This window comes from Populus alba, chromosome 19 (genome assembly GCF_005239225.2).
Source record: "Populus alba chromosome 19, ASM523922v2, whole genome shotgun sequence".
Taxonomy (NCBI): Eukaryota; Viridiplantae; Streptophyta; class Magnoliopsida; order Malpighiales; family Salicaceae; genus Populus; species Populus alba.
The window spans coordinates 5,724,523-5,739,804 of NC_133302.1; the positions used below are offsets into that span (position 1 = coordinate 5,724,523).

At 30.3% G+C, this 15,282-nt stretch overlaps 1 protein-coding gene and 1 long non-coding RNA gene across 2 annotated transcripts; one reads left to right on the forward strand and one right to left on the reverse strand.

Moving 5' to 3' along the window:
* Positions 1–1,004: 1,004 nt before the first annotated feature.
* On the reverse strand, positions 1,005–2,254 carry LOC118048643 (uncharacterized). Its single transcript, XR_012168745.1, has 2 exons — positions 1,915–2,254; positions 1,005–1,602 (listed from the first exon to the last, which is right to left on the reverse strand). It is a non-coding gene; the product is annotated as an uncharacterized lncRNA (long non-coding RNA).
* A 7,066-nt stretch (positions 2,255–9,320) lies between these two features.
* LOC118048635 (probable disease resistance protein At4g27220) lies at positions 9,321–13,199 on the forward strand. Its single transcript, XM_073406519.1, has 2 exons — positions 9,321–9,670; positions 9,945–13,199. The coding sequence occupies exon 2, from the start codon at positions 9,951–9,953 to the stop codon at positions 13,041–13,043; it is 3,093 nt and encodes a 1,030-aa protein (XP_073262620.1). The 5' UTR covers positions 9,321–9,670; positions 9,945–9,950; the 3' UTR covers positions 13,044–13,199.
* Positions 13,200–15,282: the final 2,083 nt, after the last annotated feature.

The window sequence follows — 15,282 nt, forward strand, 5'->3', positions numbered from 1 at the left end:
TACACACTCAAAAAATTATGAAAACTGTAGATCTTATCAGATGAATTTTGTACGTAATAAAATTATATATAGTTTAATGGAATAATAAAAAATATTTTATATAAAGTATTATTTATTCCATGATGTAATAGGAATAATTAAATTTACAATATTTAAATTTAAAACCATCAATATTAATATATATTTCTTAAAATTATTTTATAACCTCAATTTTAAAAACATTTTTAACCAAACACATTAAACTACTTTTTATTCAACCTCAATTTTAACTACAGTTTTAACCAAACACCTATTTTTTCAAACCAACCTCAATTAAAAGTACTTTTTATAAAACGATTTTTTTCAAACCACAACCACAACAGCTACCGCAATACCAAACACGCTCTTATTGTGTTCTGGCCGCATGAAAATGAAAAGCAGCAAATCGCTGCTTTTTTTGCATGGTAGCTCTACTGTTTACTACACAGTTAGTTTTTTTTTTTTTGAAACAGTGGAGGCATGCACTGTTCAGTGAACAGTGGATCATGCCTCCACTGTTCACTAAACAGGTTTTTTTTTTTTTACCAATGTAGTTAATTGATTTCACTCGTGCTATTCACGTGAATAACAATTTTTTTTTAAAATTAGTTTAAGGTGAATTAAATTTGCTCGTAGTATAATCTTAATTTTATTCTTCATAATATTTTATCTAATTTTGTAATTCTTGTCGGATGAATTTTGTACGTAATGGAATTGTAGATAGTTTTTTGTTAAAGTAATTTTTTTAAGTGTGATTTATTTTATGATGTAATAGCAATAATTAAATCCATAAAATTTAAATTAAAAACCATCAATATTAATATATATTTTTTTAAAATTATTTTATAACCTCAATTTCAAAAGCATTCTTAACCAAACACATTAAAACTACTTTTTCTTCGACCACAATTTTAACCAAATATTTATTTTTTCAAACCAAGTAGTTTTTATAAAAACAACTTTTTTCAAACCACAACCACAACAACTACCGCAGTACCAAACACACTATTTGACTTAAATAGCCATTACAACTAGAAATCAAATTGAAAAACAAACCACGTCTCCACATCCCGAAGATTGTGGTAACTAAACAAATATGACTTGGTCATATTTGACGTAATCAACTCCTAATATAAATGAATTACTAGCTCCTGAAAGATCGGAGGAGCTTATTCAAACCAGAAACTACTTGCATTACTAAGACTCTAGCATCAGATTTCAAGCCTCGTGCTTCATCATCCATTGAATACCACAAACCGAAATGCTTTCTTTCAGCTCTGATACGATAAATTCTTTCGCCATTCTCTAGCTCATGCACAGTCAAGATAACCTTATCTCCTTTCTTCAGCCCTTTTTGACGAACATAGTCATCCCATTCGCCCTTTAGCCAAGGTTTCGCATACCTACCTTCATTGCGGATGGAGACCTTAAGACTCCATTGCCGTTCGTTCATGTCAAATGCCACAAATTCGACAGAGTTCTGACCATCTGGCATGGGAAAGGCAGAGAGACTCCTAGCCGGAAATTCGAGTCGCTTATTCTTTGCGTCGCTCTCGGAGAGTATTTTGTTCATCACCTCCATTTCTAGTTATAATAAAATGGGATGAGCAAATGAGTAGGAGGATTAAAGCACGAAGTCAGGTTAGTGGTGTGATAGTTAAAGAAACATAGTGATCACATGTACATTTGAGAAATAGAAAATTAGAACAGTTACATGTAGTGTTTTGTTAATCATATATCGCGCAACATTTCAGGATTGTGATCATGATTTATTTTTGTAATAAAATAAAATTCTCCCCAGCATACTTCCGTCATGACTCCAACCCTTCAACTTCAAATATTGCACAATATGCATGAATTTATTAATGTCATAGATAAGGCGACATCAGAATTTACCTTCAGGAAGCTGCTGGGACAGCGTTGAAGCGTGCAGAAGCTGGGGTAGGTGAAGCCACAAGCCGATGACTGGTGGCGCGTGACGAGCAGAACCTGGCCTTCTCGTTCTATTCTACCTGTTCGTGATAGTGGCGTTATTCACCAGCAACTGACAAGGGAGATGAGGGCCTTTTGGTTCTGCTGTCGTTGGTTGTTGGAGGTGGTGCTGGTTTGGTGACTGATTTGGTGAGTTTGGGGTGCTGTGGGTGTTTGCTGTGTAGTGGTGAGTGGTGGTTTGGTGATTGCTTGGCGAGAGAGAGGGCAGTCGATGTGAGTAGCGTGGAGGTTTGGAGTAAGGCGATGGGGGCTTTGGTTTTCTTGACGCGTTGAAAAGGTATTTAAAGGGCTACAAATTGGGGTGGTCCATACGTTCACTTCCTATATCTTATAATATAATGTTTGGTAGGGAAAGTGGTGGGTTGCTTCCTAGCAACTTACTTCCAATCAAATAATACAATAATTTATATATTTATTTGATATTTTTAAATTATTTTAATATGTTAATATGAAAAATAATTTTTTAAAAAAAATTTATTATTTTATTATATTTTTAAATAAAAATCACTTTAAAAAATAATAACAATTACACTCCCAAACATACTATAATCTACTTTAAAAATTAATTTTTTTAATATTAAATTATTTAATATCTCTTTTTATTCTTTTAATTTGTTTCAATGTGAAATCAACACTCCATACCTTCCTAGTTCAATTGAGAATATAGGTCACGATCTTAATAATTTATCTTTGAAGATGAAGATTGTTACGATAGAATCAAGACATAATTTGTTTTATATTTAAAATTGTGTTTGAATATATTTTAAAAAAATTAATTTATCTTGAAAAAAATATATTTTTTAATATACTAATATGCTTTTCTTTCTCATATTCACGTGTTTACATTTTCCAGGCATCTTCTTCAAAGTTTCAACATTAGGGGGGTCCACACGTTAACTTCCTATATATTATAATATAATGTTTGGTAAGTAAGCGGCGGGTTCCTTAGCAACTTCCTTCCTTACTATCAAGCTTATGTGATTTTTCTGATGTTTTTTTTTCTTGGATTTTTAATTTTTAATTGATTTTTTTTATTTTATTATTTAATATTAGATTGGTTTGGAAATAGACTACATGATTTATATTTATTTGTTTTTTATAAAATTATCACAATCTTAAATAAATATTTATTTTAGGGATGATGCTTAATTTTATAAGCATCTATTTTTATCATATAATTAAATAAAAAAATTATAAAAATTATTAAACCCAATAGAATTTATGTTCCAGGTCATGAGGGACCGGGATCAATCAAATCTATTATTTTTTCAATACTTTTTTAAAAATTGTTGTCTAGAGTTTTTTTTTTAAGCTAAGCCATGCTTTACCAATCTTTCAAGTTACATTTAGATATTGATCGATTTAAATTAAGTTAATTTTTATATAATTTAATTAAAAATTTTAATTAAATAAAAAATTAGATTAAAAAATTTTAATATCAACTCCCCTAGGCAGGTTTAATAATATCGCCACCAAACTTTCTTCACTCCTAACATTTTATTTTTATATTTTTAAAAAATTAATCCCCTAAAAAAACTAGGACATATTATTGAGCTAGGACATATTATTGAGTGTAGGTTTTGTTTATTAAAAGTAAGGACGGAGTCTTTGACTGCATGTACCTCTAATCAGCAACAAATAAGTAATGGCATCGACTGAAAACCTTTAATTTGTCTTCTACTTTTTTCCCTATTGTTACATAATCAGATTCGCTTCATGTTAAATAATTATTTTTTAATTTTTAAATTAAATTTAAAATTATGATATATAATATTTTTAGAAGTATTTTTTATTTAAAAATATATTAAAATAATATTTTTTTAGATTTTTTTTTTATTTTTAATATCAACACATCAAAACCATAAAAAAAATCTATTTATCTTTTATTAAAAACAACTAAAAACAAAAAAAAATCACATGCTATTAATCACATATTTAATCTGTTATTGTTAGAGCACATACTTTCACAATTTGCTGATGTTGTAAGGCAAAAACCAGCTAGCTGGGTCAACTCGATAACGTTATTAATTTGAAATTTGATTCAAACCGAGTTTGCTTTTTATCTAAAAAAAAATTAATTTGATTAAATTTAAATAACTTAACAAATCAATTAGCACTCAAGAAACTTAACAAATTAATTTATGACTATTAATCTAAATAAATTATTGTGAAATCTACTAGTATGAACTCCAAAGTTTTTTTTTTTTTTTAAAGAATATTGTGTAAGTTTTTTTCTTTAAAACAATATTATTCAATTAAAAATAGAAATTTAACATGGCAACCCCACAACTTATAAATTAGTATAAAAAAAAAAAACAAAAAATCACCATCACCGTTCCTCACCAAATGGCTCAAAGGACACAACATTATTTTAGTGTGATTGGTAATGGAAAGCAAAATATTTTTTTAATGTTTTATTTAATTAAAAATATATTTTTATATTAATATATTAAAAAACATCTAAAAAACAATATTAATTTAATATTTTTCCAACCATCAACCCAGTTGTCATGCACATTTCATTATACATTATTTCCCTTCCCCTCCACATGTACAAAAAACACAGTCTGCAAAAACCAGCTGGCTGGATCAACTCGGTGACGTTATTGATTTGAAATTTGATTCAAACCAAGTTTGCTTTTTATCTAAATAAAAAATTAATTTGATTAAATTTAAATAACTTAACAAATCAATTAGCACTAAAAAAGTTAACAAATTAATTTATGACTCTATTAATCTAAATAAATTATTGTGAAATCTACTAGTATGAACTCCAAAGTTTTTTTTTTATTTAAAAGAATATTGTTTAAGTTTTTTCTTTAAAACAATATTATTCAATTAAAAATAGAAATTTAACATGGCAACCCACAACTTATAAATTAGTATAAACAAAAAAAAAAATCACCATCACCATTCCTCACCAAATGGCTCAAAGGACACAACATTATTTTAGTGTGATTGGTAATGGAAAGCAAAAATATTTTTTTAATGTTGTTATTTAATTAAAAATATATTTTTATATTAATATATTAAAAAACATCTAAAAACAATATTAATTTAATATTTTTCCAACCATCAACCCAGTTGTCATGCACATTTCATTATACATTATTTCCCTTCCCCTCCACATGTACAAAAACACAGTCTGCAAAAACCAGCTGGCTGGATCAACTCGGTGACGTTATTGATTTGAAATTTGATTCAAACCAAGTTTGCTTTTTATCTAAATAAAAAATTAATTTGATTAAATTTAAATAACTTAACAAATCAATTAGCACTAAAAAAGTTAACAAATTAATTTATGACTCTATTAATCTAAATAAATTATTGTGAAATCTACTAGTATGAACTCCAAAGTTTTTTTTTTATTTAAAAGAATATTGTTTAAGTTTTTTCTTTAAAACAATATTATTCAATTAAAAATAGAAATTTAACATGGCAAACCCATAACTTATAAATTAGTATAAACAAAAAAAAAAAAAGCCACCATCACCATTCCTCACCAAATGGCTCAAAGGACACAACATTATTTTAGTGTGATTGGTAATGGAAAGCAAAATATTTTTTAATGTTGTTATTTAATTAAAAATATATTTTTATATTAATATATTAAAAAACATCTAAAAACAATATTAATTTAATATTTTTCCAACCATCAACCCAGTTGTCATGCACATTTCATTATACATTATTTCCCTTCCCCTCCACATGTACAAAAACACAGTCTGCAAAAACCAGCTGGCTGGATCAACTCGGTGACGTTATTGATTTGAAATTTGATTCAAACCAAGTTTGCTTTTTATCTAAATAAAAAATTAATTTGATTAAATTTAAATAACTTAACAAATCAATTAGCACTAAAAAAGTTAACAAATTAATTTATGACTCTATTAATCTAAATAAATTATTGTGAAATCTACTAGTATGAACTCCAAAGTTTTTTTTTATTTAAAAGAATATTGTTTAAGTTTTTTCTTTAAAACAATATTATTCAATTAAAAATAGAAATTTAACATGGCAACCCCACAACTTATAAATTAGTATAAACAAAAAAAAAAAAATCACCATCACCATTCCTCACCAAATGGCTCAAAGGACACAACATTATTTTAGTGTGATTGGTAATGGAAAGCAAAATATTTTTTTAATGTTGTTATTTAATTAAAAATATATTTTTATATTAATATATTAAAAAACATCTAAAAACAATATTAATTTAATATTTTTTCCAACCATCAACCCAGTTTGTCATGCACATTTCATTATACATTATTTCCCTTCCCCTCCACATGTACAAAAACACAGTCTGCAAAAAAACCAGCTGGCTGGATCAACTCGGTGACGTTATTGATTTGAAATTTGATTCAAACCAAGTTTGCTTTTTATCTAAATAAAAAATTAATTTGATTAAATTTAAATAACTTAACAAATCAATTAGCACTAAAAAAAGTTAACAAATTAATTTATGACTCTATTAATCTAAATAAATTATTGTGAAATCTACTAGTATGAACTCCAAAGTTTTTTTTTATTTAAAAGAATATTGTTTAAGTTTTTTCTTTAAAACAATATTATTCAATTAAAAATAGAAATTTAACATGGCAACCCCACAACTTATAAATTAGTATAACAAAAAAAAAAATCACCATCACCATTCCTCACCAAATGGCTCAAAGGACACAACATTATTTTAGTGTGATTGGTAAATGGAAAGCAAAATATTTTTTTAATGTTGTTATTTAATTAAAAATATATTTTTATATTAATATATTAAAAACATCTAAAAACAATATTAATTTAATATTTTTCCAACCATCAACCCAGTTGTCATGCACATTTCATTATACATTATTTCCCTTCCCCTCCACATGTACAAAAACACAGTCTGCAAAAACCAGCTGGCTGGATCAACTTGGTGACGTTATTGATTTGAAATTTGATTCAAACCAAGTTTGGTTTTTATCTAAATAAAAAATTAATTTGATTAAATTTAAATAATTTAACAAATCAATTAGCACTAAGAAAGTTAACAAATTAATTTATGACTCTATTAATCTAAATAAATTATTGTGAAATCTACTAGTATGAACTCCAAAGTTTTTTTTTTTATTTAAAAGAATATTGTGTAAGTTTTTTCTTTAAAACAATATTATTCAATTAAAAATACAAATTTAACATGGCAACCTCACAACTTATAAATTAGTATAAACAAAAAAAAACAAAAAATCACCATCACCATTCCTCACCAAATGGCTCGAAGGACACAACATTATTTTAGTGTGATTGGTAATGGAAAACAAAATATTTTTTTAATGTTGTTATTTAATTAAAAATATATTTTTATATTAATATATTAAAAAACATCTAAGAGCAATATTAATTTAATATTTTCCCAACCAGACGTGCTTCCACCATTTAAAACAAATTAGCGTTCCCTCAAAAGTCAAATCTAATACATCAAATAATTGAACAATTCAATACACATATAATCTATCTTCAATAGTAAATAAAATCATTGCAATATAAATACGATTTAATTATTGAATGTGAATAAAATAAGGTATAATAATAAAATAGAGATCGTCGTCTCCTCACCCTATGTAAGAGATGACTGCTTTTGCACAAAACTCTTCACCTCACCGATCAACAAAGAACATTCAGGCGATTCAGGCAGGCAATAAAACCCATGAAAAGCATTTGGATACTCTACCAAATGTACTTCTTTCCCAGATTTCTTCAGCCCCTCATGGTACCTCTTCTGCCAATCTTGCAAGGGATCGAACCCTCCGACAAAGAGTAACGTCGCAGGGAACTTCACGCCTGAAATATCCACCGCATTTGGTCCGAAAACATTAACCACCAAGTGGTTTCGGTCCGATCCCTCAGGCAGAAACATTAACCACCGCATTTGGATCAAAAAGTTTTTATGAATTATAAAATTGACTATAAACTTAAAATTCTTGAATTTACAATATAAACTTCTTGAATCATAAAGATAAAAACTCATATAAAATTATAATTTTGTAATAAATACGAATTCTTGGATCATACATAAGCTTGAGACATGGATAATGTTTGGAGCATTTAAGACTGGACCTCCTTAACTTAATTTTTATTCTATATTTAAAATAAGGAAAAGGCACCATGGGTTTGAAACCTTTTTATGCTCGGTTGTTGGTATTTGGGGCAGGAACTTGACTTTTGGGTTAAAAAGAGTTAGTTTGAAAGTTTAGTTATGATTGTTTTTAAAAGTATTTTTTATTTGAAAAAAATATTAAAATAATATTTTTTTTAATTTTTTAAAAAATTATTTTTGATATTAGTATATTGATCTAAAATATAAAAAAATATTAATTAAAAATTAAAAAAATAAAAAATATTTTTTAAAAAAATTCTTTTTTAAAAAAAATAAAATAAAGCTCACAAAAGCTATTCAATGTGTTTAGTTATTTTAACCACGTTAATATATATATATATATATATATATATATATATATATATATATATATATATATATATATATTAGAAGAAAGGACCCCAACCCTAGCGCAAAAGACAAGAAAGTATAAACTAGCCTAACAAATCATACCCAGAGAAGCAATATGTTTATTGACATAAATAATTCTAAATTTAATAAGTCTATTTAATAAAAAAAATTGAGCTAGCTTGTTTCTGGCTTTTTGCTTCTCTGGGTATGATTTGTTAGGCTAGTTTATAGGTCTTTTGCACTAGGGTTGGAGTCCTTTCTTCTAATTTATCTAAATATGGGCTTTAGAATCTTGTTTAATGAAATTAGCGTTCTTGATTTCTTGGGGCAGAAAGAACACAACTATTATTAAAATTAAAATTAAAATTAAAAATAAATAAATATGTTCAGGCTTCTACCATGTATCAAGAGAGAAAAATAGTGTTTTATCTCAGTTTTTTCTAAACCTTAGATGCATTTTTTTAATTTTAGTCATTGATTGTTTTGTTTTCAATTTTCTCTTCATAGATTGTGCTGACTGCTATGGAGTTTTAACTCTAATGCAGCAACTTGCTGGGTTGAACTGAGTTCTGTATTTCTCAATTAGCAGCGTGCAATAAACAGCATTTAGATAAAATTGATGGGGGAGGAGTGAGAGGCATCATTCATAGCATAGTACTTACAGTTCTTGAAGCTAAGCTTCAGGCTCTTACATTTTCAGGTTAGCTTTTTCAAAGTTTCAACAATGGGGTGGGTCGACACGTTAACTCGGCCAGCAATTAGCTTCTGATTCTTTTGTTGAAGTTTTTAATTATATGCATCGCTAGACAAAAGAAAAGCGAAATAGAGGTGTACAGCAACTTGCCATATCTTATAATATAATCTCTGGTAGGTAAAGTTTGTGGCTTCCTTCCTAGCAACTTCCTTCTTCACAAACAATACAATAATCTTAGCTACTGTAACGCTCTCTTCCAAATCTCATCTCATTATACCATTAATTTCCCGATTTCCCTCATCAAATTTCTTAAACTTTCTGATGATCAGTGCTTCCTTTTCTGATTGAATCGAATCATCTGGAGCTCAACATCTTGCAACTTCCTTGTTATTTTTAAACCGTATATTCTTCTCTGTTCTTGTTTTTCTTCCTGAATACTACTTCAGCGAACCAGCACTTGAAGAACAACTTGAATCCAGGTAGATTATTTATACTCCATCTTCTTCATTTTTTTTTTCACATGTAACTCTGGTTTGAATCTTTCAAGGAAAACACAAGTTGTAGAAATTATAATGAGAAACTTTGGAGATAGGATCATCAACAGTTTCCAAAAATAAATAATTTGATCTTTCTCAGTTGTAACAGTCCATGCCTTGAATTCATTGTTTTTTCTTCTTAGTTTCTTTGCTGTTTGTAACTTATTATTTTAGTTTCAACCTTCCTTTTCCAATTAATGATTTTCAATAACTGTAGGACAAAATGGGTAGATCAGATGATCCGTTTTGGAAGGAAGTTGAAGTTATGAATGATGGAAGCATGAAATGTAAGTTTTGTGGGCATTTATTTGCCAATGGTACTTCCATTTCGAGGATCAAATGGCATTTATCAGGAGAGAGAGGGCATAATGTTGTCATTTGTGGTCAAGTGCCTAAAGAAGTTCAAGAAGCAGCCTTTCTAGCTATGCGTGGTGGCAACAAAAGACATGAAGGCATAGCAAGTTCAAGCATGGAATACACTGGTGAAGGATCTTTTCAGCATGTTGACAGAAGTGTCTCTCCTTGGAGACTCAGAGTTGATGCTTATGAGAATAGAGGAGAAGCAACACCAGGAACAGATTTAGTGGATCAATTTGCTGATGGCACTTGGGTTCAGATACACTCTGCCCTTTCAAAGGAGCAGCAGCTGAGTGAAATCTCTACGTATTTAATGCAGGAAGATGAGGATGTGGAGCGTCTGCATGATGCATTTGAACAAGTGCAGCCTCGAGGAGATTCATCCCAACCAATAGATCCATTGTGTCTTGATCCTCCGTCAATAAACAATGATGTGCAGAACATGGTTAGAGTGAGGACAGAACCAGTGCGGCCTGACGCTGGAGCTAGATCTTCTATAAGCCTTGAATACAACACAAGTGAGACTAGAGGAGTTCCATTACCTACTAGCTCTATAAAGCCAGTGGGTCGAGCATTTGAAGAGAATAAGAAGGTGATATGGTCTTTGTTAATGGATGATGAAGTCCCAACCATTGGCATTTATGGGATGGGGGGAGTTGGTAAAACAACAATACTGCAACATATCCATAATGAGCTTCTACAAAGACCAGATATTTGTGATCATGTTTGGTGGGTGACTGTGTCTCAAGATTTCAGCATTAATAGATTGCAAAATATTATTGCTAAACGTCTTCTTATAGACCTTTCAAGCGAAGATGATGATCTGCATAGAGCTGCCAAATTGTCAGAAGAACTAATGAAGAAACAAAAATGGATTCTCATTTTAGATGATTTGTGGAGCAATTTTGAGCTTGATGAAGTGAGAATTCCTGTCCCGTTGAAAGGATGCAAGCTAATTATGACAACTCGATCAGAAACGGTTTGTCATCGGATGGCTTGCCACCGCAAAATCAAGGTGAAGCCACTTTTTAAGGAAGAAGCTTGGACTTTGTTCATGGAGAAACTTGGACGTGACATGGCACTTTCACAAGAAGTGGAAGGGATTGCAAAAGCTGTTGCAAAGGAATGTGCTGGTTTGCCGTTGGGAATTATTACAGTAGCAAGAAGCTTGAGGGGAGTGAATGACCTACATGAGTGGAGAAATACATTGAAGAAATTTAGAGAATCAGAATTTAGGGACAATGAAGTATTCAAGTTATTGAGGTTTAGTTATGATCGGTTAGGTGATTTAGCACTAAAGCAATGTCTCTTGTACTGTGCATTATTTCCTGAAGATCATGAGATTGAAAGGGAGGAGTTGATAGGTTATTTGATCGATGAGGGAATAATTAAAGGAATGAGGAGCAGGGGAGATGCATTTGATGAGGGCCACACGATGCTTAATAGACTTGAAAATGTCTGCCTATTGGAAAGTGCTAAAATGAATGGTGATGATAGTAGACGTGTCAAGATGGATGGTGATGGTAGTAGATGTGTCAAGATGCATGACTTGATTAGGGACATGGCCATCCAAATACTACAAGACAACTCTCAAGTCATGGTTAAAGCAGGTGTGCAATTAAAAGAGTTGCCAGATGTAGAGGAGTGGACGGAGAATCTCACAAGAGTCTCACTAATGCAAAACAAGATCAAAGAAATTCCTTCCAGCTATTCACCAAGGTGTCCCTATCTATCAACTCTATTTCTATGTGATAATGACAGTTTGAGATTTGTTGCGGATTCATTTTTCAAGCAATTGCATGGGCTCAAGGTCCTCGATCTGTCTTGCACAGGTATTAAAAAATTGCCAAAATCTGTCTCTGATTTGATGAGTCTCAGTGCATTATTGCTTAGTTGTTGTGATAAATTAAAACATGTTCCATCATTGAAGAAGCTCAGGGCACTGAAGAGGTTGGATCTCTCTCGTACTCGACTTGAAAAGATGCCGCAAGGAATGGAATGCCTAACCAACCTGAGGTATCTTAGAATGAATGGATATGGTGAAAAGGAGTTTCCTAGTGGGATTTTACAAAAACTCTCTCAACTGCAAGTCTTTGTACAAGAACAGTTTATGCCGCAAGATGATGCTCCGATAATAGTTAAAGGAAAGGAAGTAGGATCCTTGAGAAATTTGGAAGCTTTGGAATGCCAATTCAAAGGTTTTTCTAACTTCGTGGAGTATCTCAAATCTCGGGATGGGATCCAATCATTAAGCACATGCAAGATTTTAGTAGGAGAGGTTACATATTTACTGGAAGACATTGAAGATTTTCCAAGTAAAATAGTTGGGTTGGGTAATTTGAGTATCAACGGAGATAGAGATTTTCAGGTCAAGTTCTTAAATGGCATTCAAGGACTGATTTGTCAATGCATCGATGCAAGAAGTTTATGTGATGTTTTGTCATTAGAGAATGCAACTGAACTGGAGCGCATCAGCATTCGGGAATGCCATAACATGGAGAGCTTGGTTTCATCTTTTTGGTTCTGCTCTGCTCCACCACCATTGCCACCATATAATGGTATCTTTTCTAGTCTTAAAAGGTTTTTTTGTTATGGATGTAACAATATGAAGAAGTTGTTCCCACTTGTGTTGCTGCTAAACCTGGTAAACCTGGAAATGATTGAAGTTTGTGAGTGTCAGAAAATGGAGGAGATAATAGGAACAACAGATGAAGAAAGCAGCACCTCCAATTCCATCACGGAAGTCATTCTCCCAAAGTTAATAACTCTGGAATTGGTTTGCTTACCAAAACTAAAAAACATTTGCAGTGCAAAACTGATTTGCAATTCTCTTAAAGATATTGGTGTAATGTATTGTGAGAAGCTGAAGAGGATGCCAATTTGTCTTCCGTTGCTTGAAAATGGCCAGCCATCTCATCCCCCTTCTCTTAAAGAAATCCGAGCAAGGCCAAAAGAATAGTGGGAGACAGTAGTGGAGTGGGAGCATCCTAACGCAAAGGATGTCCTTCGTCCCTTTGTAAAGTAATATAATATAGTATGCTTACAATTACATAAATAACATTTTTCATTTTTTTTTATTTCATTAAAGACTACGGAATTGTCATATTTTTTTTAACTCGATAGGTAAATAATTATAATTTGAAGTTTGATTAATATTATATTTTTCATCCTATTGACTTTCTCCAAGATGAAAATCCAAAAAATAAAAAAATACTATATTGATTTATCATTAAAGTAACCTAATATTATAAATCATCAGTTCTTCTACACGCATTTTTAAAATGTCTAAGAGAAAGTATGAATATGGCAGTTTTGGTTTCTAAACCTAGAAAGTAGCATAGGCGTGATTTTTAAAATTTTATCCCTATAAAATCTCCCTCTAGTTGTTTGAAGCTAAAGCTTGATTGCGTTCCAGTGGTTTTGATGAGTATGAAATGCTAAAATGCTAAAATGGAATAAAAATAATAGAAATTAAACAGACAAGTCTAAAATTTCACTAATGAGGATTTCAAAAAAGGAACTGCTAAAGCCTAAAATTTAGGCAATTGTTTTTTGACACAACGGGGATCATGGAGACGTGATGAAATATAATTTTTAAAATTTAAAATATTTTTAAATAGTTAAGATTAAATAATTTTTTAATTTAAAACAATTCAACTTCAATAAAATATCAAAATATTATGAAATTAAAATATTTTAACACTAATATTTTAGATATAAAACTAGGTCAATGTTATCAAGGCTAATGAGATCTAAAACATTTAATTTTTTGCTTAAATTCCTACAAAGTATAAACTTGAAAAAAAAACAACATGAATATAAACCATATATATTAGTGATAAATCAAAATTTTTAAAAAATAATATCATAGTTAATGAAAATAGTAATGAAAAAGAGCTTTTTTATACTTTGATGGTTTAATTAATTAATTGAACCAGGTTCAATTTGATTCAATGGCTTTTTAAGATCGGAACAGAACATGTGGAATGAAACCGGAACATTCTAAACGGAATTTAGCTGAAAATTTTGAAAAGGATCGAGATTTGAAATGAGATGAAAATTATTTTGTTTTATTTTATTTTTTGAATTGGTATGAAATCATTACAAATAAAACAAAACGAAATTAAAAAATTTCATTTTAATATATTTATAAATAAAAAAATTATTTTTTTAAAAAATATATTTTTAATATATATGTCACACCGACATCGCGGCGACCCTAAAAAATTAATTCTCGTATTATGGGAAAAGAATGGATTTCTGGCATCCTATTCTTTTAGAAAAAAGATCTTGTTTAAGGAGTCGCCACCTAGTATTATGGTTACTAGGAACCCTAACTGGTCAACAGAGATTCTATGGTTCGGGACTGGTTACGTAAAAGGGAAGATATTATCACCCCTTAAACGTCCTGCCTAAGGTAGGCTGCATTGCTAGTTTCGTCTTAAATTGCTAAATGTTTATTAGTTTATGCTATGAAAATTTGCTTATAATATTCCTGACTCTGGCGCCAGTGAATATTCAACTACGAATATTTTAAACTCTAGCATTGATAAATATTACGTAGCTATAAAATAAATTAGATCAATATTTTATTTTATTCCTGACTCTGGCACCAGTGAATAAATAAATAATAATAAATTTATTTTTTATGAATGCAAATATTTTCTATTTTTCTAGCTAAATAAAATAAAATACAACGAATAAAAATAATATAAATTTAAACCGGTATTTTTATTCCTGACTCTGGCGTCAGTGAATAAACCAATAAATTTACATTATTTTTATTAATGCATACATATTTTTATTATTTTTATTTTTTATGTTTTTTATTATTTTTTTATTTTTTTTTGGGCTGGACCCAGCAGGCCTAGCCGGGTCACAAGCTTGACCCGGCTGGCCATTTTTTTACCAGCAGGCGTGCGTGAGCAGTTCACGCACGCCTGCTATAGGAGCTGGTAATTAAAATACAAGAAGGGAAAGCGTAACTTACCTGGTGCTGGAAATGGCAGTCCGGATTTTTCAGTCTTTCTTGGTCGTCTATCCTTGCCTCAAGTTCCCTGTGTTCATTCGTTTCCCTTCTGTCGGTGTGTTTCTTCTGTCAGCTGCTCATTCCTCTCTCCTTTTTAGCTTCCTCCTCTGGTTTTGGAAGCTGGTGCTGGAGAAGAGGCAGTCGGTGGTGACGCTGGTCCTCTTCGTTT

What these genes read in the sequence shown, in the direction of transcription:
- LOC118048635 (XM_073406519.1), top strand. Translation starts at nt 9,951, where the DNA reads ATGGGTAGATCAGATGATCCGTTTTGGAAGGAAGTTGAAGTTATGAAT.